Source organism: Prionailurus bengalensis, chromosome B1 (assembly GCF_016509475.1).
Source record: "Prionailurus bengalensis isolate Pbe53 chromosome B1, Fcat_Pben_1.1_paternal_pri, whole genome shotgun sequence".
In the NCBI taxonomy this organism is placed as follows: domain Eukaryota; kingdom Metazoa; phylum Chordata; class Mammalia; order Carnivora; family Felidae; genus Prionailurus; species Prionailurus bengalensis.
The window spans coordinates 54,350,326-54,377,552 of record NC_057344.1 but is presented as its reverse complement, the minus strand read 5'-3'; the positions used below and the strand labels follow the sequence as shown (position 1 = coordinate 54,377,552).

Here is a 27,227-nt window from a genome sequence, read left to right as displayed (position 1 = left end):
CGGACTGCCCGACTTTTGACGTTTCCTATTGTTGCCGGAAGTGACGTTCGGGTTCTGAGCCTTAAAGAAGAAGCATTTTTATCCCCGATGTTTATGATTCGCTATAGATTCCCTGTTTCTCGCTTAGCAGCCCGAGCCCCTCTGAGCTTGAACACTAGACAAACTTTTAATCCGTAACTTGGGATCGGACTGGCCGTTGAAAAGCCCCTCTGCAGAGTCAGTCACCTCAGGGGTCTGGACAAAAGTAGTGTGGAATCTGCAGCGAGGAATCGTGAAGCACTTCGGAGCCTGCCGCTTTGAAGGGCTGGCCGGGCGCGTGGCGCGCCGCGACCCACTGTTTAAATACAAACGGTCGTCGCGAGGGGTGCGCCTCGGTGCCGGCGTCGGGACACAGCGACGCGTTGCTGGAGTCTGGGCTCCCCTGGCTACCACTGGTCGCATATGCTACCTCCCTCTGTCCTTGCTGTGCGGGGCCAGAGGCCTTCGGGGCCCACTTGTTTGCTTGGCGGCTGCTGGCGAGGCTGCGCCCCAGGTTAAGCAGGGGAAGCCTCTCTCCTGCTGCCTTGACCGAAACCACGGGCGGGAGCGAATGACCAGGTCTGCGTTTTCATCCTTTTAAAGCAAATGGAGGGAGGAGACCCCTTGCTTATATACAAAACTGGCATACCCTTATGATAAACCGCGAAGTTGGAAGAATCGCGGAAGCTAATTCTCTCAGGTTAGGTTACAGTTTAGGGTCTGGGCTGGGAAGTTACAGACTGATTCGTTCTTTCGGAACCACTGAACTCTGATCCGACTCCTCCGAAGGGCTGGCTAGAAGAAAGAGGTGAAGGTAGTTGAGTTTTCTTTGCTCGCATGTCCCTGGGTTTCCGTATCTTTCTAGGCAACTTCCGATTTTTTTCCCCTCAGTGAAAATATCAGTCTTGGCATTTGATTCCGAAATTATGGGTACGCTATTTTGCTAAAATAACTCACAAACGTTCTGACAGTTTTAGCTGTGAACACAGCAGTCCTACAGAGCTCTATTCTTGTTCCGTACTGCCTGTTTTTCTCTGTTTTCTTAGTGTTTTCCCTTTTCCAGATCTTTCTCCCTGTTGTAGAGCAGCGTTTCCCTTAATATCTTTTGCTAAAATTTCATAAACCTAGCTTTTCCTCACATATACTCCTCCCTTTATTTTTGATTCACGGTTTTAGATACTATCTAGTGTTGTAAGCTATGTCACAAACTCTTAGCCATGGACCATGATCGTTAAAGTCAGTGTACTTGTTCATTCTGAACAAAAATCACTGAGTTCAATGGCATTCCATTGGGAGGCATCACTTAACACCTGTGAGAGCAATGAGAGTAAACTAGATTAAAAATCATAAACTGCCATCGATGCCGTTTTCATCACCTTCCCCCAATAAATTTAGTTGTTGGGCAGATATGGCTTGTAGAGAAACTCTCTGGAGGAAGCAACATTGATTCCATCTTAATGATTGAATTTATACTACAATAGCAGAGTAATAGTTCCTTTCTGTTAATTTCTTTTGTTAAGGGTTATAAATTTAAAATGTTAATCAGTTTTTTAAAAAGTAAGTTATTTTCCATTTCTGAAAGTACTATGCTGAACTGTGATTAAGTTGTAGATTGGCTTCTTTTAATACCCTAATTTTAGTGTTTTTCATTTTTATAATAGATTTAGCAGTCTTTCATGATAATGTATAGCAGTAGCTATGATTTTTTGTGTGTATAATACTCACAATTTTTTCTCCCTGTATTTTTTCTATCCCTTTTTATTACTTATCTCCTTCACCTACAGATCCAACCTGTACTTGTATCTTACTCTTCTTCAAAATATTTATTCTGCTGGTACTGAAGAGGATGTGCTCCAAGGACATACTTTGTTGTCAGAAATTCCATTATCGGAGGTAGAAATAATATGAGACATTGATATGTTCCAGGACTTCAGAGAAAGGAAAGATACCACAAAGTGTTAAATAAAGCAAAGTTGCATGCAGTAGAAAGATGGAATATACATCTAGAAGAATTAAAGGAAGTTTTTGAAAAGAGATATATTTATATTAAAGTTATAGAATGTCTTAGAGGAAAAGTTACCAGGAGAAGAATCATATTAAAATAGGTGGGTCTGGAACTTAATGCAATAATATTCTGGCCTATACAGTACCTAAGAATGTGGGTTTTTTGTTTGGTTTTTTTTTGCCATTACAAGCAGATTAGTTACCACTTCCTCTTTCCCAAGAAAGTAAAGGCTGGACTTTGGAAGTCATCTCTCTTACTGCTTCCCTATATCTATTTATCCCCAGGTCATCCTAAAAGATGTTAAATAAGGTTTATTTTCTTGGCCAGTATTTTGTATAATGTGATTTCAGGATCACTTCCTCTTTTTCTAGTTATCTCTCATTTGATGGTACCTGAAATTCCCTCTGCCTAAAAATTGAAATATTTAGAAGTAATTGAAAACACAAACTGAAATCCAAGTATGAGTGTATAAAATTGTATTCAAAAACATCTTATTTACCATGTTGCTAAAGGAGAGGAGTCTTGCAACAGGAAGTTACTGTGTTCCTAAAGAGGGGAGAAAAGGGGACAGAGTTGTGTGGCTAGGGGCTTAAAATAGAAAACCTACTAAATTTAGGATTTTGCAAATCTAGTTCTGCATAGATAACAGAGAAAGTGTGTAAGGAGATGATTTGTATCCTGGGCAACTGCTGGACTGTTGACTGGGGGAGAGGGGGAAGATTATACTATCTCTGCCTGATTTATAAATTGTTCTGTTTTGTTTTGAATGTAATGACTTCATTTTAAAGGAGCTTCATTTCCAGAGGATTCATTTTTCAAGGTATTGTTATAAATTTTCCTTCTATGAAATGACCACGGTCAGTTACAAATAGATATTTTTAAGTGCCTTATTGACCTTGCCTTACTGATTGACTACTTACAGTTTAGAAGCCTTTTAGCGCTTTCTAGCAAAGGTTCATAAACATTTATTTACCTACCAATACATTTATTTATTTTATGAGTCTTTTGGGAATAATGTTTTTTGAGAATCTAATGAAAGCCCTACAAGTATGCAATGAGTCATTTAAAAATATAATTACATGATATTTTCTTTGAGATTTACAAAAATGACCTATTTTATTTAAAATCACAAATATTGTTTTAGTCTGTTGGGAAATTTACCCTTTCCCAGCACTGTGTTTCAAATGTTCTAGAGCTCCACATTTTGGGCTTCCTTTGGTTATTTCCTAATGATAAATGTGACCAATTGTTTTTTTCACATTTACTCTTTTGTAAAGTTCCTGTTCAGGTCTCCTTCCTTTTTTACTATTGAGTTGTCTTTCTTTTTCTTATTGCTCTGAAGGGAATTCTTTACATATTTTAGATACACATCTTTTTGTTGGTTTTACATTATCGACAACATCACTTTCTCTCAATAGTTTGTCTTTCCACGCTCAAGGATGTCTTTTGATGAACAGAGTTGCTAATTTTAATGGGGTTCATTTTAATAGTCATTAAGATAAGAAATCTTTCTCTATCTGAAGATCAAAGATATTCTCCTCTGTGATCTCCAGCAAGCCTAGGTGTCTTACATTTTATGTTTAGATCTTCAACAAACCTGGAATTAATTTGTAAAAGATGTGAAGTACCATTTACATCAAGAGGTCAAGATTTATTTACTCTATCAGGATATTAAGTTGACAGAGAACCATTTATGGAAAAGGGCCATCCTTTCTTCATAGCTTCTTAAGAATCAACTTTGTCATAATTCTAGTGTCAATATACGCATGGTCATTTTTCTGTAGTCTTCCATTCCATTGTTCTATTTGTACATATTTTCACGAACTCAAATTTAAGTTATACAATGAGTCTTGCTATCCAGTGGTTAGTCCTCCAATTTTGATTTTTTTCAAGATTGTGTTAGTTATCCTTTACCTTATGCACTTCTATATACATTTTCAAATCAGTGTCTACCAAAAAATACTTTAGATATTTTATTTTCAGTGGGGGTGGGGGTGGCAGAATGCATTGAACCTATGGATCAATTTATTGAGTCTTCCAATCCTTAAACAAGTATATAGTTTTCTATTTAGGGCCTATTTAATATATCTGAATAAAGTTTTATGTTTTTTTGTTTTGAGGTCTTACATATCTATTCTAGACTTAGTCACATGCTTGTGATGTTTGTGGCTACTTGATTTCTACACATATAACTTTTAAAATAAATTTTTTAACTGAGGAATATAGAGACATACAACTGGTTTTTATATATTGGCCTTGTACCCAGCAATCATCCTAAATTCACTTATTTTTTGTATTTTTTTATATACAATTATGTCATCTGTGAATAGTGATATTTTTATTTCTTCCTTCTTAGTCTTTATTCCTTTTATTTCTTCTTGTATTTTTTATTTGTAGATACCCTTTATCAAATGCAGGCAGTTCTCTTCTATTGTTAACGTCCTAAGTATTATATCATTAGTGAATGTTGAATTTTATGAAATGCCTATTCCGCATGTATTTAAATAATAACACTTTTCTCCTTTATTTGTTGATGCATTGAAGTATAGTAATTCAATTTTTGTGTTGCTCATACTTTGCATTTAATCCAGTATTATTAAATTACTTTTGTCTTTCAAAGAGTTTCACCTTTGACCACTGGGAACTGTTTCATTTGTCTCCTGTGTCCCTTTGACATACCCCACCAATTTGGGATTGATTTGTTTTGTGTATACTTTCTTACTTTCTGGAACTACATAAAGTTTCAGGCTCATCTTACAAATTTTCTGCCCAGTCTTAGAATTGACCATTTCTCCAGGGAGTCCTGGTTCCTTTTACTGGAGAACAATGTTACACACCAAGACCTGAATGCTAGGTGTGCTCTTTACTGCTGGAGAGTTGTTGCTTTCAATCACTTCCCACTGGCAGAGAAACAAAATGTGTATGCTAAGCTGTCTTGAAATACTTCAATATATAACTATCTGTATCTATGTGAAGCTAAACATGAGTTCATCGTACTGATGTTTCTAACTAATCCATTAGGTAAGCATGGCTCATTCTAGTCTCCTCTCCTTGCTAATCTGTAAATTTCCACTCCAGCAGTGAGAAACCAGACTCCTATTCTACCATCTATTTACTTAATTTTTCAATTCCAGTGTATATGCATAGAAGTGTCAGAATTACCTCATAAGTCCTTGGGAAACATCTTATAAACTAGAGTAGAGTGTTTACATGCAGTTGATTTTGTCTTTAGTCTCTCAAGCCCCACTCATTTCCAAAGTTAGTACCTTTTCCATCCAATGCCTTCTATGAGGTTGTTTCACACATTGGTAATATAGTTTGATTTTATTGTCACAGTCTGCATTCTTTCCTGGGGTTTCCTAGTTTTTACATGGTTTTTTAAGGTCATATACATTAGGGTTCTCTTTGTGCTATAAAGTTTTATAGGTTTTGACAAATGCATAATGTCATGTATCTACCATTACAGTATAATACAGAATAGTTTCACTATCCTAAAAAATTCCCCTATATTTACTTATTCAAACTTGTGTTCTTCCTTCTGAATCCTTGGAAACCACTGATCTCTATAGTCTTTATTTTCACTATAGTTTTGTCTTTTCCAGAATATCATATAATTAAACTCATACAGTGTGTAGCTTTTTCAGATGGTTTCTTTCACTTAGAAAGATGCATTAAGGTCCATCCATATCTTTTTGTGGTCTTATGGCTCATTTATTTTTATTGCTGAATAAATATCCCATTGTATCGATGTACCACATTTTTCATCCATTCACTTATTGATGGACATCTTGGCTGCTTTCATTTTTTGGTGATTATGAATAGAGCTGCCATAAACATTCAGGTGCAGGATGTTATATGTACCTGTGTTTTCAATTCTATTTAGTGAAAACTTTGTTAACATGATTGCTGATTGTATGGTAAGACTACATTTAGTTTTGTATCTGCTGAACTGTCTTCCAAAATGACTAAATGATAGCAATAAGTGAGTCTCTTGTTTCTTCATAAGCATTTGGTATCACCAGTTTTTTGGATTCTAGCCATTATAATAGGTGTGTATTGGTATCTTTTTTTTTTTTTTTAATGTGCAGTCACCTAGTGATACGTAATACTGAGTGTGTTTTCTTATATGCTTATTGTCATCTGTATATAATCTTTGGTGATATGTATGTTCAGCTATTTGGCCTATTTTTTAACTGGGTGTTTTCTTACTCTTATAAGAGTTCTTTGTAAACACTTTGTAAACACTTTGGGAAACACTTCTTTTATTTAGTATTTGTTTTGTAAATACTCTCTGCCAGTCTGTGGACTATCTTTTCATTTGCTAATAATGTCTTTTATAGAACAGAAGTTTTAAATTTTAATGAAGTACAACTTACCATTTTTTAAAACTTTATTGATTGTGCTCTGATACTATCTAAGTCATTGCTAAACCCAGGGAAACAGGTAGTTGCTCACCTGAACAAATTATGGGAGGGCAGGGGGAGTAAAATTCTAGCTTTAGCAGCTCCTTACATGGACTTTCAAATCATCATCCATATTTCAACCCCCTTGGCCTTATCCCTTAGCCTTTCTTAAGCATTTAAGGGCCCCTTATTTCTAAAACTATCTTGCTGCTGTTGGTTTCCTTGTAAATAGATAGGATTAGCCTGTTTCTGCTCTGCTAGGTTGGTTATCACTCCTTCATCTGCTTTCAGTCTTTCAAAATTTTGTTAGTACTTCTGTCATGTGGAATCCCCTCTAGTTCATTTTGCCCTGGTGCGTATACATGGCTTTTAATCATCTACTTTCATTTTAGCAGTGTTGAAGGAAAAGAAATGAAGATAACATGCACTTAATCTGCCATATTTTACCAGCCGAATCCTGAATCGTTTTTAACTTGTCATTTTATTTTTTAAACAAAGCATCCTATTGGCGACTATGTGAGGTCAAAGCCCTGGGAATAATGACTAAATCTGTGATAAATTCCCTTGTCTCCATTTTTTATGGGTTTTTTTAAATGTAACCTTTATAAGCATCTAAAATAGTCATTGCTGGAGATTATCTCAAGTTCATGTTTCCTCCCAAATGGCACTTTGTTCAAAATATAGTATTTGGTAGAGTACCATGGGACATATTTTATTTTATTTTTTTAATGTTTTTACTTATTTTTGAGACAGAGAGAGACAGAGCATGAGCAGGGGAGGGGCAGAGACAGAGGGAGACACAGCATCTGAAGCAGGCTCCAGGCTCTGAGCTATCAGCACAGAGCCCGACATGGGGCTCGAACTCACGGACTGTGAGATCATGACCTGAGCCAAAGTCGGACGCTTAACCAACTGAGCCCCCCAGGTGTCCCTCATGGGACATATTTTAAAAACATGAACATAAGGCACACATTTTTTTGTAAGGAAAAAATATTTAGGGTAAAAGCATATCTTAGATTCAGGAATACTATACTGTCAATAGAAGACAGTACTAGCCCAGTAGGGAAGTCAAGTTAGTAGAGAAATAGCTAAGATAAATATGGTTAGTTCCTATAAGGGATGCAAATAAAATAGAAGATTCAGAAATAGACAGACCTAACCAGTGTTTTATGGATTTTTAATTTTAGGTGAAAAATCAGATCATTTCAAAAGCTGGAGCTGAATGTGATGTTAAATAATGGCAACTGGTGACTTAAAAAGAAGCTTACGGAACTTAGAACAAGTGCTTCGCTCGCTAAATTATCCTAAAGAAGTGGATTGTGTAGGGTAAGCTATGTATCAAAGTTATTTGTATTCTTTTTGGCAATGACTTGAGGTAAGATTTGACATTGGGGGGGTATTTATTTATTTATTTTTTATTTTTTTATTTTTTTATTTTTTTTTAATGTTTATTTTTGAGACAGAGAGAGACAGAGCATGAATGGGGGAGGGGCAGAGAGAGAGGGAGACACAGAATCGGAAGCAGGCTCCAGGCTCTGAGCCATCAGCCCAGAGCCCGACGCGGGGCTCGAACCCACAAACCGTGAGATCGTGACCCGAGCCGAAGTTGGATGCTCAACCGACTGAGCCACCCAGGCGTCCCAAGGGGGGGTATTTAAATAGACAGGTTTTATCTGGGTCAATTGAAAATTTTCCCTGTAATGTTTAAAATATTCTAGACAGCAAGTAACTACAGGAGGTTTTTTATTACTAAGTATGAATTAATGAAAAATTGTATCTAACTCAAGAGATTTAAAATATGTTCTTAGAAGTAGAACCACAATATATACCCCAGTGTAAGGCATAGTTTCTGTAGAACTTTTAAATTCATAAAAAATAATATAATAGATTTCATTAATTATACAGTATTCTATCCTCTCACATTTTGGGTTGGATGATATTTCTTTTTGATTTGGAAGATTCTAGTTAATAGATTGCTTATGAGAATTTAAACCATGCTCAAAGATTGTTACCAAGCTAACTCATTTAATAGACCCCACTTTGAAACTTTTGCTTTAGTTTCTGCTTTTCCAAAATGACTGCTTTACTTTGTAAATGTAGCAACATACATTCCTTCTATATTCATGCTAACCTAATGGTACTCTTGTCATCTTCTGTCCTATATTTCCTTTTTCTTCTTATCTGGGATTATTGATTAAAAATATTCCCCACTGGGAGTGCCTGGGTGGCTCAGTCATTTAAGTGTCCTACCTCTGCTCTGGTCATGATCTCATGATTCGTGAGTTAGAGCCCCATGTCCGGCTCTGTGCTGACAGCTCAGAGCCTGGAGCCTGCCTCGGTTTCTGTGACTCCCTCTCTGTCTTTACCCCTCACCCCCCATGCTCTCTCTCTTCCTCAAAAATAAAAAACATTAAAAAAAATTAAAAAAAATATTCCCCACTAGGATACAACTGAAGTCCGGTACTTTGTTTTGTTTGCTGCAGTATCCCCATATCTAGAATTGTGCCTGGTACATATTAGCAGGTAATTAGACATTTATTCAATGACAGTGGACAAGTCCAGATTAGGTATATGTTCAAGGAGTGGAGTGAAACTTGGTTAAAACAATAAAAAAGAGAATCCTGGAGTAATGTGCTTTACATACAAGAATGAATGTTCTGTTGGAAACTGGGGAGAGTTAACTCCAAGAGATGGCTACAAATGAAAGGATAGTGAGGAGAGTGGGGAGAAAGTTGAGTTCTGATGACCTATGGTAGCCCTTCTGTGTGAGAAACAGAAGGTGTTCCATAGTATGTACTAATCATGTCTTGGTTCCTTAAACAGGGAAATCTAGTCTTCCTGGGATTTAACCAGTTTGAGTAGCCAAGTTTTCTTCCTACTACTTTTAAGCATCATTTTAAGACACATTTTGGATAGGAATACTTCTAAAATATACTGATAATTCTTCTGTCTTTTGAGTATAGCATTTAAACATTTGATTTTCTGTCTCAGGAGTATCATTAAGAACAATTGCTTTTAGACTATTTCACAATGTAGTAACTCTGCAGAGTCTATGGAGATTGATAACACTGCTTGCTGCTGCTTATTCAGATTGCCCCCCTCACACTCATACACATTCCTCCCACACATATTTTGATTCTTTCTATTTCTTATCCATTTTTTGAAAATGTTTTCTTTCAGCATCTGATTTTTTGGGGGGCCAGTATGCCAACTTGTAATATGTTTTCTTACAATGTCTAATCAAAGTTCTCAGAAACTAGATAACAAAGATTTTTGAGTTAAAACAAGACGTATTAGGGGCACCTGGGTGGCTCAATCAGTTAAGTGTCTGACGCTTAGTCTTAGCTCGGGTCATTATCTCATGGTTTGTGAGATCGAGGACTATGTTAGGCTCTGTGCTAACAGCGTGGAGCCTGCTTGGGATATATTCTCTCTCTCTCTCTCTCTCTCTCTCTCTCTCTCTCTCTCTCTCTCTCTCTCTTCCCCACCCTTGCTCTCTCTTTCAAAGTAAAATGAACTTTCAAAAACAACCAAAAAACAAGAGGTATTAAATGTATACCTGGCTGTCTTCTAGTCATAACGTGCATAAAATGGACAGATTTTGCTGTTCAAAAGTATTCTCATTTCCTGTTTTGAACTAACAGACAATATTGCCAGCAGTTTTATCATTGGGTAAAATATTATTATACCTGTAAATATAAAAAAGGATTTATATTTGTACTGAAAAATAAAATGTAATTTTAATATGTACTTGTTCTCTGCCTTTTTAAAAAAAATTGGGTGACGATGGGGAATTTTATGTCTTGAATTTTGTGGAAAAACAAGTTTTGTGTAAGCACATTTTTACTTCAGTTGAACGGATGTAACTGGATAATTGAACAAATACCTCCTTGCTTTGTTGTGGCAGAATCAGTGAAGGTATTTCACATTGAGAAAATAATGCCCATATGTGTAGACAATTAGAAAACAGTACAAGACAAAACCTGAGGCATCAAATACTGAATACCCTGGGACTCATTCTGGAAGAGATCAGTCTGGATCAGAAAGTTGAGGATGGCTTTATGGATGGCTTGAAACTTGACAAATAATTCATAGTGAATAACAGACAAGTAGAAAAGAATGGGATACCTTTCTAGACTGGAAGAATTAACGTAATCTAAGGCACAGATTTCTAATGAGCTTGATATAAATGGAAGATGCAAACTGATTAGCCCAGTTACAGTTTCTAGCCCTATTTTCCTCTCTGTAATTTAAAATTCGTAATATTTTACCTTTGCAGGTTTATTGTAAAGAGCAAATGAGGTAATGTAACAAGTGTTTGCCAAACTGTAAAGTGTACTGGAGCACTATAAGGTGGTACATTTGTTTAATCAGAGAAAATGGACTGATCAAATAAGGCTAAGCTTTGGAACATCAAATACTGTGGTGAATAGACCGTACTATTACTGAAATGCCAACTAATAAGTAAATAAGCTATTATTTCATAGCAATCTGGCTATACTGATTTAGAGTAGGAGATGGAATCAAAAGAGTTTTGTGTATCTCCTAATTGTTTGGCTATAACGTTAACTTACAAATTATCGGCATCTCATTTCCCTTTCTATCTAACTTTGTGGAATTATGCTCCTTAAAACTTTTTCTTTTTCTTCCTAATAGTTTGGTAAAGGGAGATACAACTGCATCTTTGCCCATCATCAGCTATTCCCTTACCTCATACTCACCTTATGTAGCAGAACTTCTGATGGAATCCAATATAGAGCTCATAGCGAAGAATGACTTACGCTTTATAGATACTGTCTACAAGGTACTTGATTGTATGAAACATTATTTCAGAAGTCATAATGATTTTTTAAGATTAATGTTTTATAATAACTCCTTAAATATATGTACAGCACATATAGTTGACAGTATTTTCATATGCATTTCTCATTTAGACAGTTCCCATTATAATCAAAATATAATTTAAGTCCCCTTTATGTTTTATAATCTAATAAATTGCAGTTGGTAAACATTTGCCTGTGGTTACCATTTACTCTTTTTATATCAAATTTTAGTAAAATTTGGCATGTTGGCATAAGTTAGAAATGTGACTGTTGAGTAAATTTTGTGGTTTGTAGAATTATGAGTAACTTAGTTGTTAGTAAGAAAGAACTATAGCTTTGAGATTTCATGTTCCTTGACATCTGGGACCATATTTTCTATCGATTCTAGTATCTATACTTGTACTATATTGGGACTGAACTTAATCTCATGATTAAAAAATTCCTTCTGATCATTATTAATTTTTACTCAAGCAGTGGTTATCTCAAACTGTTGTTAAAATAATAAAACCCATTTATCAGATCAAGTTGTTTTTGTTTTTTTTTTTTTTGCGAGTTTACATTTAATGACATGGGATCTTTTCTATGTGTAGAGTCTCTGTTTAATCTTCCCTGTCTTTGCCTCTGACACCAGCAGCTTCCTTGAAAGACTAAGAGGCACTTCTAAGAAATCCTAGGGTTCTAGAGCATAGGCTTTGAAAATTGGTGGTCTAGTTAGTCTGTTTCTCTCATTTTACAAATGAAACATTGGAACTCAGAGGCCTACTGACCTAAGAAATCATATAGTGGAAGAACTAAACAAATAACAACTAAACAACTGTTGTTTTCTAACATCTGGTATGGCATTCTTTATTTTCTACTAAGTTAAGGAGTTTTTCTAGTACCTATGAGGATATTTGAACCTTTTGATCATTGACTGTATTTTGTTTCTCCCTGGACATGCATCTATTCTCTGCTACTTCTGCCCATTTTCTACCTGGATACCTCCTACCTGGTCCTGACTACCACCATGCCTACACATCTCTTTAGTACCTCCATCTAATGCCTTGATCCTCCTTCTTGAAGATGGTATTACATTCCTGACCAGGTGACCATTTATCATTTTGGATTTTTATCTGTTTCCTCTTTACAGCTTCTTCGTGATCAATTTAATTATAAACCAGTTTTGACAAAAAAGCAGTTTCTCCAGTGTGGGTTTGCAGAATGGAAAATCCAAATTGTTTGTGATATTTTGAATTGTGTGATGAAAAAGCACAAGGAATTGAGTAGTTTTGAGAAGGTAATTTTATTAATAGATTTTAACTTACTCCAAGTTGCCTGGAATTTTAGCGGACAAATTCAATACTCTAGATAGCCAACTAACACATAAGTACAATTACTGCATTGTTCACAGATTTAGGCAACCTTATGCCTGATGTTTGCTTTAAATACGGGTCACTTCCGAGGCACCTGTGTGGCTTAGTTGGTTAAGCATTTAACTTTGGTGCAGGTCATGATCTGACAGTTCCATGAGTTCAAACCCCACGTCAGGCTCTGCACTAATAGAGCCTGTATGGAATTCTTTCTCTGCCTCTCCCCCACTCGCTCTTTCTGTCTCTCAGAATAAATAAACTTTTTTTTGAAAAAGAGAGACTCCAACTGAGGGTTGCTGGAGGGGAGGTACGTTGTGAGGCAGTAAGTTAAATGAATGGTGGTCATTAAGGAGGGCACTTTTTGGGATGAGCTCTGGGTGACGTATGTAAGAGATGACTCACTGGGTTGTACTCCTGAGGCCAAGACTACACTGTATGCTAAGTAACTTGAATTTAAATTTAAAAAAAAAAAAAAAGAGATCATTCTTTGGAGTCAGATGGACCTGTTTATTAAATACCGGTCATTTGTTTTTACAAATTTGTGACTTTGAGCTACTAGCTAAGGTAACAGTTCAAACATAATGCGTTTTCCTTACTTTTTAGTTTTCAGAAAACATATCTCATTAGATTTATAATTTGGCAGTCATATTTCATATATGAAAATTCAAATAATGTAATTTAAATATTATATAATTTTAATGTCAGCTTTCACGTACATTTAGTCTCAGTACTTTTTTTTTTTTTTTTTTTTAGATTCCATCACAACAAAGAAAGAAAATCAGTTCTGTTAAGTCAGAACCTTCTTCAAGCACTGAGAAGACATCTACAGAATCTGTTGGCATTGATATTACTGGCAGATTTATGACTTCAGGAAAGGTAGGAAGATACTAAGAAAATATGTAGGTGTTAAAGATTTATCTACCTAATTAATCAAATGTACAAGATTCACTTTTCTGACTAGTAGCTGGTAAAACATTTTTAGTCAGATTTGGTTAAGGAGTTTTGACAATGTATACTGTATATTACCTGGAGAACAGTCCTCACATAAGATAGAAATGTAAAATGAACAAGGTTTGTTTTTACATTTCTATTTCCTAAATCTGCCTCATTTCCCAGATAGAATAGCGATGATTTGGGAAGGTTGTATAATGCGATCATGACATGTACTCTTATTTATGTATCTAGTCTTTCTAAAACATGGAAATGTATGAGGAGCATACCATTAGTTATAGTGATACTTTATGATAATTCATTTGCACAAATTCCTGTCTCTGTACCATGAGTGTATATTATCCAGTGATTGATAGTCCCTAAATCTATAATCTGGTTTTGGGTAAAATTTTTTTAATATTTTCTCTTTGTTAGTAAATATTTACCTACCCTTGTCTCCTCTGAGCATTTGTGGCTTAATGAGTCCCATGCATTTAGGGATAGCTTTTCTATCTCCAAGAGAAATTGAGTTCAAGGTATTACTTTATAATGATCAGTATACTTTTACCAATCTTCCTTTTGGGGCAAACCATTTCTGAGATTAAAGCATAGAATATCAGATAAATAATCAACGTGCAATTAGATAAAGGATGTGAATAGTTTCTGGTGGAAGTAAAATCCAGAGAATTATTTCTTCCCAGTACAATGTACATGAGTTACAACAATCTATTAAAAAGCTACTTGTATGCCTCTATAACAGATAATGACATTTTACTGTAGGGAAAGCATTCTTATATCAATAACTTTTCTTTTTTTTTTTTTAAATGTTTTTATTTGTTTTTGAGACAGAGACAGAGCATGAGCAGGGAAGGGGCAGAAAGAGAGAGGGAGACACAGAATCTGAAGCAGGCTCCAGGCTCTGAGCTCTCAGCACAGAGCCTGACGCGGGGCTTGAACTCACGGACCGTGAGATCATGACCTGAGCTGAAGTTGGACGCTTAACCGACTGAGACACCCAAGCGCCTCCTATCAATCACTTGTCTTACCTAACTCTTGTTAGTTTTATATGATTTTCTAATTTTTAAGTGGTTTATATCTAGTATCTTTCCCCAATATATAAGAATTAATATAAACAAGAAATTTCTTCCACCTTTTTTAAAAATGTTTTTTTTATTTATTTTGAAAGAGTGCATGCAAGTGGTGGAGGGGCAGAGGGAGAGGGCAGAATCCCAAGCTGGCACCAAGAGAATCCCAAGCAGTTCAGCACAAACCCTGACCCAGTGCTCAGTCTCACTAATTGTGGGATCATCACCTGCGCCGAAACCAAGAGTTGGACACTTAACTGAGCCACCCTCGCGTCCCTATACTGCTTTTTTTTTTTTTTTTAACCTTCCTGTTCTTAGTACAGGCACTATAAGCACTTACTAAATATAAGCTGATATAACTAAATGTATTTTTCAATCTTCTATTTCAGTTTTGGGGCTGAGTAGTAATATATATTGTCCTAACAAGGAAAGGTGCAAAATTTCACGGCATTAGACTTGTTTTTCTTAAAGTATTGTTTGTTATTAGTCAAATTTTAATCAGTTGCATCGGATCTTTATCAGAAATTTTAATATTAAAAGTTGGAATCAGTAAGTACATTCCTTTGTTTACAGTTAGAGATTAAGTCAGTACTAAAACAAATTATCTCTTTTCCCAGTTCCTTCTGTAGAGTATGATTTGTGAATTCTGTGTTACATTATATGATATTTTTGTAGCGCATATGCAGTCTAAGGTAAAGGAGGTAGGCAGGAGAGTCTTGTCTGAATGCATAGTTTGACCTAATGCCTTATTCTCAGGACTTTTGTCATTAATTTTGAAGTGTTAGCTGAAGAGCTGATATTTTCTGGTTTGTTTAATAGAAAAAAATTGTAATGGGTCCTACTCACGGAGCCAATTCTTGATTATTTATGTGAATTATGTGGCAACCTATTATGGGATGTTTCAAACATTTATAAAAGTACCAATTCCCACTATCAGAAAATTATCGACCCCTTGTTAATCTTGTTTCATCTTTATTATAACCACTTTTCCAACATCTTCCCCCCAATTCTGAAGCAGTATGAATCAAATCCCAGACATTATTAAATAGTTACTTCAATTTTTCTATTATGTAAGAATGCTCCAAATATAATAACTGCAATTTCATCATCATAAAATATTAGTAATATTAACAGTTTAATCAATGTTTGATATATACCTTACTGTTATAATTTAAACTTTCATAAATTTTAAAGGGAAGATAAGGTATTTCTTCTGCAAAATTATGTATATGTTGAAAATCATTGTATGAGGAGAACATTGAAGCAGCTCTGACACATTTTTCTCTATGCAGACAAAAGCTGTGGTGATCCGTCACCTGTATAATGAAGATGGTGTTAACATTCCTGAAGATACGAGAAGTACAGTAACAGATGTTAGTGGAGCATTTGATGTGTGTGACTTAAAGACTACTGAAATAAAGGTTCCTGAAGTAAAGTTCCCTGAAATCAAGTCTGAACAACAAGTAAGAATTTTGGACTTCCTTAACAGATGCCTGTATTTCTTACTTTGATGTACATGATTACTTCAGCACCTAAACTTTGGAATATCTCTAACTTTTTGCATTATTACTTATGACACAACACTTGATTTAAGAATAAGTAAGTCTACTGTTTATAATTCAACAGATACTATTTGCTGCTTATGTTTAGGGTATGGGGCCAGGTGTTATGGGTAATGCAAAGATGAATAAGAGACAGTACTTTGCTTCAAGGAATTTAAAGTCTGGTTAGAGACAGAAATACACTGCTTTGTACAGTGGAGGTTCTGTATCATCTATCCCTCTCATTAAAGAATGGAAAAAACTGGTGCACACTCCCTCCTGCCATTTTATTTTCTTTTTTGGGCCCTTGCTTTCTTCTTCTCTTATTTTTAGAATACCTTTTCTATTACTTTATTGCCACAGACCTTCTTATAGTGTCTTATCTATACTGCTCTGCTGACTTCCTTTTCTATCTTCTATTTCTTGTAACTTCTATACACCGCAGTTTATAATTGGCATTTATAAAAACTACCACATGGTCATTAGGCTGATTTCCTGTCAATAGCAAACTGAACAGTTTCAAAGCACTGTCATATTTTGGTCATTCCCTCTTAGCTTTGTGCTGGGTGCTGTTACAAATAGCTAGTTAGTGATAGTTTTATTATACTACCAGGTGCCTTTCTAATAGCTTCATGCAGAATTAATCTTCAGATGAGCTATATGAAGTACAAACTGTTGGAGATATATATATGTATATATACACATATATGTATATATATATGTGTATATATACCCACACATACAAACACACACACACATTTATATATAAATTGAAACACCAAGGTCACACATCTCAGAAGAGGTAGTTTCAGTGTCTGAGCATTCTGCCTGTATAGATCATAGTCTTTTAACTCTCATGCTGTATGCCTGTTATAACTATTGAAATAACGCCGTGGAAATGGAAATACATCGATTTTTAAAACAATTTCAGTCTGTCTAATACAACTTTTAACCTTTCTAATCATTTTAGGATATTAAAATTAATCATGAGATTACTGCACTACAGACTATGCTTGCTGAATGCCAAGAAAAACTTAAGAAACTGACTTTGGTAGAGAGTAGATTAGACTCTTTGGAAGAAAAAATGAAAGGAAAAGTGATGGTAAATGAAAAAACCTGGGCTAATCTTCTAAGTCGTGTCACTCTTCTTGAAACAGAAATGCTTTTGTCTAAAAAGGTATTTCCTGTCTTTAACATTTATGGGATATCTCAGATACATTGTTAAGTGTGTGTTCTTTTGGAAAAACTAAAAGAATATTTAGGTAATGGGAAAGTGTTTAGTTAAAATGAGGCCCTATTTAGATATAGCCCATTTTGTTGCTGCTATTGTGGTTATTGTTTTTCTCTTTAGCAACTGAGATAATCTGGCAAGCCTCTGTAGGTTCAGCTTTTAGAGCTGTTGATACTGTAAGCATTTAAAAAAAGGTACGATAATGTTTGATTTTTATGAAGAGCTTGAAATTATATTCTTTAATTGTACAAAGGTCCTATTTTTATCGCGAAAAGAAAAAAGTGGACAGAACAGGAACAATTAAAATTATGACTTCCTTTTCTTATTTACAAGTTATAAATTTCCTGGAAACAGTTACCAAATTTGCCATTGCCTTATGAAGTCTGAGAAATTTGTTTTGATTTGCTTAGGATTTCAATTTCTGGTTCTAGTCTATCTTTCCTTCCTAACAGTAAAGTTAGTTGATTCAAGAATGTTACCTCTGCTTCCACATTTGAAAGGTTATTTCATATTCATAGTGGTATTTATGTATTGCTTTACAAACAATTAAAATTTAAACATTTATCTTGTTATCTTTTATGCTTAATAGTAAGAATAGTAATAGTAAGAATATAGTATAGAATAGTAAGAATATAAAATGAGAACACTTTTCATTTTATTCTAAATACTAAATTATATTATTCCAGAATGATGAATATATAAACTTTGGTCAAGTGAATGAAGACTATGAATCCAGTAATGACTTGGATATTCTGAATTCTGGTAAGTTGTAATATTATGGCAGTGGTATTGGTGGTAAGGTAAAGAGTTTTCAGGAAGATGATTTTTGTAGGTATTTGATAATTTTAATAGTCCCAAGCCTTATTTTTTAGAAGCTGCAAATCTCCTAGGAAAAAAGACAGTATTGAAATTATGGACTACTGAAGCCAAGGATTGCTTAATAAGGCCGGTTTACATATCTTACGCGAGGTAGTGGCTGAATAAAGTCCCATGTACAAAATTGCAAACTTTTATAGAGGCATTTTATTTTACTCTTTTAATTGCTAAATGCTCTAGAATAAACATGGAACTCCAGAGTTTTTAATTTAAACTTATGATAGCTTCCACCTCTGTAAATAACATAAGTAAAAAAAACATTTGTCAGTAACCTGTAATGTATTACAAGCCTCTTGAATTTAATCAGTTAAATGATGATAATGTCTTCTCCATATCACTTACTTCCACTGGATTACTGACATTTTCATTGTGACTGAGCAGCAAAGCTAATATTTCTGGGCTTTTTTTTGGTGATAGCTTTTATTTTTTATTATACTTTTTGAATAGACAGAGTTCGAGATTTTGTCTTATGCTAATAATTAAATCATATTTGCAGAAGAGATATTTTGTCCAACTGAGAATTCATAACAAAAAAACATTTTAAAATCTGTGGATGCTTAATATCATTAAATCTTTCAGCTACTGTGTATAACAACACCAGCATTATAGTACTATGTACCTGACACTGTCCTTAACTGCTGTATTAACAAATTTAATTCTCAAAGCAAACATTCAAGTACTGTAATTATCCATATTTTACAGAAGAGAAAACTGAGGTACAGAGAGAGTAAATAAATACTCCAAAGACCACACAGCAATTGAATAATGGAGCATATTTTAATCTGGGGAACTTGGCTCTGAAGTTTTCTCTTAACTACTACATATTTAGTATACATGTCAGTTTTATGGCAGGACAGTTTCAATGATTAGGTTACTATATAATGATTTGAAGTGTTATTTCAGGCAATAAATTTATTAGACTACAGATTTCAGGTTTGGTAAATGTTTCCTCTTCAAATTTATCATTCATTCATTTGTTCAACAAATGTCAAAGCTCAACTCAGGTCTTTGAGGTTAGGATCTTTACCTTATGATCTGCATAGCAGACAGAAATTAGGTCTGTACTTCTAGCTCCAATATCTGTATATAATGGCGTTCAGTTTTTTATGTAGTGTAAGAGTATTGAATGCCCGCTACTTGCAAACGCTTGCCTTTTCCAAGTTTGGTTTTGCATGTTCACAATTATAATTTTATTAACATTTTTACAGACCTACCTTTAAGCCATTGAGTTAACACATAACCAAATATAAGCCAATGTACTAAGACTTAGAGTGATAGGCAGATAGGCCATCATCTGAAATGGGTTGTAGATTATGAACAAGATAAATATATGGTCTCAAGAAATTTATAATCTAACAGTGATCAGTTAAAAGAGTTAAGTTTATAAATTCTTACACTTTGTCCCTTAAATATGCATGCTACATGGAACCAGAGAGTTTGATTTCACTTGGAAGTTGAGAGCAATAATTCACCAATCTCATTTTAGGATTATGTTAAGTTGGGAATGGTTTTTGAGAAGTTTCAGATTTGTTTTCCCTTTATTAGAAATAGTGTTTCCATGGGGGGCTGTAAGGCGTCTCTGTGTTTGGCAAAAAATCAGTGAGGAGAGGCTTTTATTATAAGGATTGCGCTTACACTGGGTGATTTTGGAGACTGTTTAAAATGAGCGTTCTTCTAGTTTGTGTTCTGTTAGGAAGCGGGAACACTTTGATGAGTGATGATAAGAATGAATGCTGAAATTTTCAGTGGAAAAGAAGTACTTAATATTAGTCAGGAGAGCACTATAGCTGGTCCTTTGCGTGTTTGCTGCTTACATGGTGTCCTTGTCTGTATTCAGACATGACAGAGTTGGTCTTGTTTGTTTCATCAAGGTAATGAAGTGACCTCATATGATGGTTTTCTATGAACATAAATAATTATGTTCAGTTGGGGATACAGTGACCTGGTTGTTAATTATTGGATAGGCCATGACCATGAATGCTCTTTGTTTTTTGCTTTGCTTTTTTTGTGCCTTTTTCCTCATAAGAAAAAAATTAATAAAGTTATAGTGTCACAAGTGTATGGATCCAGTATGACTAGAAGGAAGGGTACATGTGGGCATATGAAGGAAGTTGAAAGAGAAGAGTAGAAAGATAAAATCATGGAGTTTATATGGGGTCATATATTTTTAGCAAAGTAAATACAATCAGATTTCTATTTCAGAGAAATCATCTTAAAACAGAAAAGTGGTTCATTATAGGAAAGTAACACAGGAAAGGGCGGTAATTTGAAGCGTCTTTCAGATCCTTTATTTCAGAATAATGAGGGTGTCTACTAAGGCTATGATAGTAAGGATTAAGAAAAAAATTACTTAGTTGTTAGAATTGATAGCTCTTGATTGCTGATAGAAGTTGTGGTGAAAGAGAGAGAAAAAGTCAAAACGGATCACTTGTATTTGACTTGTGTGATTGGGTACATAGTCGGTACTCTTTAATAGAGAATTAAGGAGACAGTTGGGGAAAAATGGATTCACTTTTGAAAATACGAAATTATGTATGAAATACTTAAGACAAAATATCCAAAAATCAGTCGGACATATTTTCCCTTGATTGGGAAGGACTGGTTTACAAATTAGTTTTCCCTGCTATTGGAAAGAGGAGCATTAACATGAAACCTTTCATAAGCCTAAATGCATAAAGCAAAGTAGTACCAGGAATTTATGGGGAAAATATTTTGAGCATTCCCACACCTCAAAAATAACTTTTTGTAGGCTTTTTTGATGCCTTAGGACACATCTTCCCAATGGATGCACAAAATAAGCCCCGATAAAGCAGTTGCTCACAGAAACAGTTCAAAGCTATGGCGGCTTGATGCTGAGATGCTGAGTGTAACTCCCAGGGAAGGAGCTTTGCGGGCCACTCTCGCTGCTCCAGGTGTGTGATGCCTCTAAAATAACTTGCTGTGAAACAAGTGCTGAATGCTATTTTCATTTTTTTGCCTTTATTCAAAAAAAGTGAAAATCCTCCTTGATTTCTTTTGGTTGGCAAAAACAGGTACTAATGTGGATCTTCTTTAAAAGCAAAGTGGCATAATGCGAACTTTTGATAAGCGGGAGATACCTGTATAGTTAAATGGCAAAGGACCTAACTAGTTCTCTTAATGCAGTAAGGTAATTCTCCAAAGTTGTCAGTTAAAGATTAAAGGTCATGGGAAGTTGGCTAGAAAATCTAGATCTTACAGATCCCCTTTCTTCATAGAGATCTATTGGCAATGACTCTGAAACTGTAAACAATAATTGCCCTAGGGACTACTACTCTTCCCTTTATTTTCCATCCTGAACTTAAATTTTTTTTAAAAGTTTATTTATTTTTGAGAGAGACAGAGACAGAGCACAAGTGGGGGAGGAGCAGAGAGAGAGGGAGACACAGAATCTGAAGTAGGCTCCACTGTGAGCTGTCTGCACAGAGCGCGACATGAGGCTTGAACTCACAAACTGTGAGATCATGACCTGAGTTGAAGTTGGACGCTCAACCAACTGAGTCACCCAGGCACCCCATCTTTTCCAACCTGAACTTAGTTGCCAAATCTTTTCTCAACTTCCCATAGCACAGTTAAAAGCCATTATGTTTAAACAACGAAGACTGTATACTAAAGACTTAGGAAAGCAATAGGAAAAATCATCACAGAAAGTAATACACACTTCATTGATCTGGCTATTAAAATATGGCTTGTGTTCTGTATATGTCCCATTCTGTAATCTCCGGAATGCCCTATGTGGCTTTCCCAATAGCCTCCATAGCCTGCCTAATACCAGCTTTTTCCCATTGTGAGGTATATACCCTTGAAGGCTAGATAGATACTTCCAAGTCTAGGCCCCAGAGAGCAGAGCAGAAAGCTGTTCCTTCACCTTCCATTCAGTTTCCATTCTGTCTTCCCACTTCTTATTTCCTGTCCTAGGACTTAAAACCTCATTATTTTTGAACAGCTTAAAAAATGTTCAGCTCTTTCCAAGGATACTCATCTCTATCCATGGAAAATAATCCAAGATTAGGGAATGGTAGATATAGTTCCTGCCTAGTTTCAGGTTATTCCTTGACATTACCTATTGCCAAAAGCCCCTGTTAAAAGAGCTGGGTATAGATAATCTTCAAAATTGTACTATGTGATCTTGATCCCTGAGCTTGACCAACTGAATCAAGAGTAAACACCTAATCCAGGGAATGCCAATTCAAAAGGTGTTGAGCCAGAGCATTTTCTCTCCCTTGGGAGTTTGGAATTAGGATACTAAGTCAGTCAAGATGTTGAGCCTGGGCTAGGCTGGCCTTTTTCTTCCAAGTTCATGCTGATAAGTAAGCAGATGTATGGAGTAAATAGGTAAGAGAAGTAGACAAAAGAGATGGCTCCGTGTGAAATGAAAGTAAAAGTCTTTCCAGTTGGTTCAGTCTTCAGGTGGTAATACCTTTTCCCTAATTGAGGTTGTCTGTGTAGGCTTACAATAAAACTGTCTTCATATAAACCAGTTTAAATGGGTGCTTTTTTTTTTTTTTTCTGGCCTTGATTTTGCGGTCATATGTATCTTGACTAAAACATAGGGCTAATGGGATTGATTTAATAGTAGCATGTCTTATAAGTGATGTTCTATATTTGATTTAGTCATAGGAAAGATTTGCCATCATTTTGTCGCATGAATGGTATCGGTGTACGAGGTGGAAAGTTGTTCACTTCTTTAGAAAAAAAAAAAATCTTTAAACCCTGAATTTTAGGCATTGTTTTTTCCATACAGGTTAACTTAGGAGGGAATCTTTATTGATTTTTCAAAAGTATACTCAGCATTAGTAATAGTTGCAACCATCTTCAGAAAAGAATATTCATGAGTCAGTAGCTGATACTTAAAAATAAATTATGAACTTGCCTACTTGCTATTAGGACTATCAGGATAAAGATAGTAGTACCTTTTATAATTTTTACTGGCCAGTTTTTAACATCTAGATCTCTAGGTATAATCTTAAAAGAATAATAACAATTTATCTGGGTCAATACCAGTAGCCATTTTATATTAAAATGTCTGTTTTTCTTCCATTTACAAATAAAATTTTTAGATGTGACTGCACTGTGAAGATAACCTAAATATTAATTTCTCCACAGATAGAAAAGGCAAAGAGGAGAGACAAACGAGTGTTCCTCTATCCTCTGGTTATAGTACAGTGTCATCAGATTCAATTCCCAGAACCCCAATGGTTTGTTACTGTGGTCTGAAAGAGAATTCAGAGGTAAGAAAAACTGGCAACTGCCTGGATGATTTCCTTTCTAAGGGCAGGAGAATAAGCAAGCACTAGATTTGGTTGTAGATGCATTGGCAAGAAAAATAGTGAAACTGTAAATCTTAATCTCTCGTAAAAATTCTTTATGATAAGTAAACAGTACTTAATGCAATGTTTTAGACTGTTTTATATGTTCACGGTCCATCTTTGATGATGGTTTACTTTGAGAAATCGCCTAAATTTGTTGCTTTTTAAATTAAAGGAAACAACAATCCAGAAAATGGAAAGGATGAAAAAAATGTAAGTAACAGAAAGGGGGAACAGAAATTCATTTCTCTGTAGGGAGTTGTATTGGATTACAGTATATATAGAAAGTGCATATGTGTTTCAAACCTTAAAGGTCTCTCAATCAGGTGTGGAATTTCCTTCAGGACTCCAGTGGATAATAAATCCCCCTACAGTTATGTGTTTGTGAGATGAGTCACTATTTTGGTTTCCAACAAGTGATGTAAAACATTGTTAATGGAATTAATTGTAGGATTAAACAGTGCAGAGATATTTCTGGTTGAAGTTAATCAAAAGTATTATCTACTTTTGATAACTGATTTATCAAAATATTAAATATATGTAGGTAGATGGTTGGAGACATTTTAAGTATTGTTAAAGTATTGCTAGTCTTTCAGTTATTGGTAAAATAATACTAAAAATGATACTTGTGTCTTGTACGAATATGAAATAGTAAAAGCAGTTGAAAGGAAATATGAAATGAACTTGTGTAAGATGATTATGCAGCATCCTACTTCAGGGGACTATATTGCTTTGAAATTTCATAAGTACTAAAATAACTCATGCTCTGAGAATTAAAGACTCATAATTGACTTTAGTGGTATTTCTCCCCTCTGGCCATGGTATATACTTAATTTATTTTTTATACCTGTAAATAAGAAAAGTAGGAAATTTATTTTGGGCTCAAAAGCATAATTTTCAGCCACTTAAATCCTATGCCTCATTATGACTTTTTTTTTTTACTTAACATATTATTTATTTGTTATATTTCAGGTTTGAAGAAACTGCAGAGTTACTGAAATGTCCAAATCACTAATTATAGAATTTTCTGCGTGAACTTCTCTAGGACTTTGGCTACTGTACATGTTGTATATTTTAAGGATTTTCTATAAATTTTAACATACTGCAATATTTTTATGAAGAATTTTTGAATTCCATTTGGTATATGAGTTTTTTTTCGATATTGAGTAAATACTTAAATATTTTTATGCTACGATTACACTGCTTTACTGTATTTTACTTTTTTAAGGAAAACTTACGTGCCAGTACGTGTCTTTTACAGAGTGAAGTCATTATAGCACTGTATTTTTGTGTTGACATTTGTTGGCAGTGTGCTAAGTAATATGTTTTTTAAAGTAGAGGCTTGTGGACCATGGTTTACATCCTGTTGGAAACACTCCAGCTGGGACTTGCATATTGTACCCAGGAGGCTCTCGTGCATACCATCTTGCCATCTGTACTGACTAATATGTTGTAATGAAAAATCAAAAATGCTCATTGCAAATTAAATAAAAATATAATTTTAATGTTAATCAAAAAGCAGCAGTACATTTTCCGTTAACGCTGAGAAAGTAAGGGTATGATTCTCCTTTTGTATTTGGAAATAGGTCAGAAAGTTCACCATGAGAAATGTGTTGAGTATTTTAGTGCTCTATTCCATAACACATTTTAAGACCAGCAGCGCAGACACAGATGGTGGCCATCCAGTATTACAAGGTACACAGTAAGGTCTTTTTGGGTTTTTTAGGTGATGGGAAGTTATATATTTTTCTAGAGAGAGAAAAGGTCTTAGATGAAGTTAAACCAAGAGAAAAAATGAAATTCACTTGAAATTACCAGACAAATTACTAGAGAAATTATCTTTTTTTATCTCTATAAATTAAAAAGTGTAATAATAGCCCTGGGTAATCCATAAGAAAATTGACTACATTATTTTGAAGGAAAAAAGGAGTATTTTTTCTTTTTTATTATTGTTTAGATTATCTAATTAGATTTTATTGGTTCATCTGTTTATAGTCTATATGTTCGATTTGATAGTTGTCACGTGAAATATTAACGTTTCGTTAAAATTCTGTGTGGAAATGACTTTTAAGTATTTTTAGTATTCTAGTACATAGTTATTAGACTTTAAGAATTTTTAAAGTTAGCCCACAACTTTAAAAATTAGTATTAAGTAGATATCTCTAGAATTGATGAATCCGATTAGCTATATTTTTTCAATTATAAAAGATTTATAAAACTCAAGATACTACAGTCATAAAAGAAAAAATACTGCTTTTATATTCTAAAATATCAGTACCAACATGGAATTATAGCACCACCTTGTGGTTCATATATCAGTATTTTACCTTTTATTAAAACAAGTGATTTCCCATAAAACGTACTTTATATTTCCTCTTTTGAGAAACTCAATTCCAATTAAAAAAAAAAACCTTTTTCAAGTTTTCTTGTTTAAAACAGAAGAAAAAAATGTCCCCTTTTCTCTTTCTCTCTTTTTTCCCTCCCTGTCCTTTTGTTTTATATAGCATACATATACAGTACATAGGTGTGAACTTTTACAACATAGGTGTGAACTGCCTGGAACTGCCCAGATCCATTTTAACATGGATTTTTTACAGCACAGTACTGTAAATGTGTATTCTTTTCCTTATGATTTTCTTAATGACATTTTCTTTTCTTATTGCAATACAGTGTGTGATACCTATAACATAAAAAAAAATGTGTTGCAAGCATTAAGTTATTGGTAAGAATTCTGGTCTACAGCAGGCTATTAGTAGATAAGTTTTTGAGGAATCCAAAGCTATATGCAGATTTTTGATTGCGTAGAGGGTAGACTTCCCCATCACCCTTGTTGTTCAAGAGTCAACTGTGCATAACAATTAGATGATTTGAAACTTCTTTAATCCTAATTTGCATATAGTATATGCAAATATAATATAAGTATAAGGAACTATTGAAAATGTAGTAAGAGTTGTTTTATATTATCAAGTAGAAATTTGGAATCCAATCTTAAAAATATTTTTGTCTAACAACGTGAAACAAAAACTAAAAAAGTCAACTCGTAATAACACTATACATTTACACTTATACTACCCTGACAACATAGTTTTTGTGGAAAACAAAGCTAATTTGACTTTGAAGTTATTGAAGTGATAGCCAAATTATTATTTTACTCTTATTAAAATTTTCTCTCAAACAATTTGGTTAGTAGCCTGTAACCTGAAACCCCTTTTGATTAATTTGAGGGTCCTGAGAAAGTGAGAAAGGAGAATCCTGGAGAGATTATTTGGAGCTATGTTATTAAACCCTTAATTGGAATTTTCACTAACTCCATCCCCTTAATTCTCCCATAACCCAGATGAGAAGTATTTATTTTACCACCAACAGAGGCATCTGCAGCTTGTGCTGCCCTGTCTATACTAGAGAATAGGTCTGGATGAAGATTATATAGGAACACTATAAAGAATGAGTAAGGGAAAGTACTAGTCAGAGTAGATTAAAGAAAAGTAACATCAGCTGTGTGAAAAATCCTAGGCGAAGATAAGGATTAATAAGTTAGAAAAAGTTCTATATTTTTTGTTTGTTTTATTGTAGCATTTTTAATGTGATGTTTTAACATGGAATAAATATACTCACTAAAAAATAAAACTTGGAACTGTG

General features: G+C 34.6%; 1 protein-coding gene across 10 annotated transcripts; it reads left to right on the top strand.

The window, feature by feature from the left end:
• Positions 1 to 47: 47 nt before the first annotated feature.
• Positions 48 to 27,227, top strand: CEP44 (centrosomal protein 44). Of its 10 annotated transcripts, none has more exons than XM_043565409.1 (13): positions 68 to 597; positions 1,803 to 1,911; positions 2,812 to 2,843; positions 7,614 to 7,752; positions 11,083 to 11,230; positions 12,379 to 12,525; positions 13,352 to 13,474; positions 15,906 to 16,076; positions 17,125 to 17,331; positions 18,072 to 18,147; positions 23,386 to 23,510; positions 23,764 to 23,801; positions 24,561 to 27,227. In XM_043565409.1, exons 4-13 carry the CDS (start codon positions 7,664 to 7,666, stop codon positions 24,601 to 24,603), a joined length of 1,167 nt encoding a protein of 388 aa, XP_043421344.1. In that variant the 5' UTR covers positions 68 to 597; positions 1,803 to 1,911; positions 2,812 to 2,843; positions 7,614 to 7,663; the 3' UTR covers positions 24,604 to 27,227. The 10 variants fall into 10 exon arrangements, 9 of the variants coding, with proteins under 9 accessions (XP_043421366.1, XP_043421344.1, XP_043421336.1 ...); XM_043565401.1 differs by having other exon boundaries at positions 1,803 to 2,123; XR_006294928.1 differs by lacking the exons at positions 23,764 to 23,801; positions 24,561 to 27,227 and adding an exon at positions 21,011 to 21,173 and having other exon boundaries at positions 1,803 to 2,123.

Coding starts and splice junctions, on each gene's coding strand:
- CEP44 (XM_043565394.1), top strand. CDS start 7,664: ATGGCAACTGGTGACTTAAAAAGAAGCTTACGGAACTTAGAACAAGTG. Junction 17,332..18,071: donor AAATGCTTTTGTCTAAAAAG/GTATTTCCTGTC, acceptor ATATTATTCCAG/AATGATGAATATATAAACTT. Junction 23,511..23,763: donor GTCTGAAAGAGAATTCAGAG/GTAAGAAAAACT, acceptor TTTAAATTAAAG/GAAACAACAATCCAGAAAAT.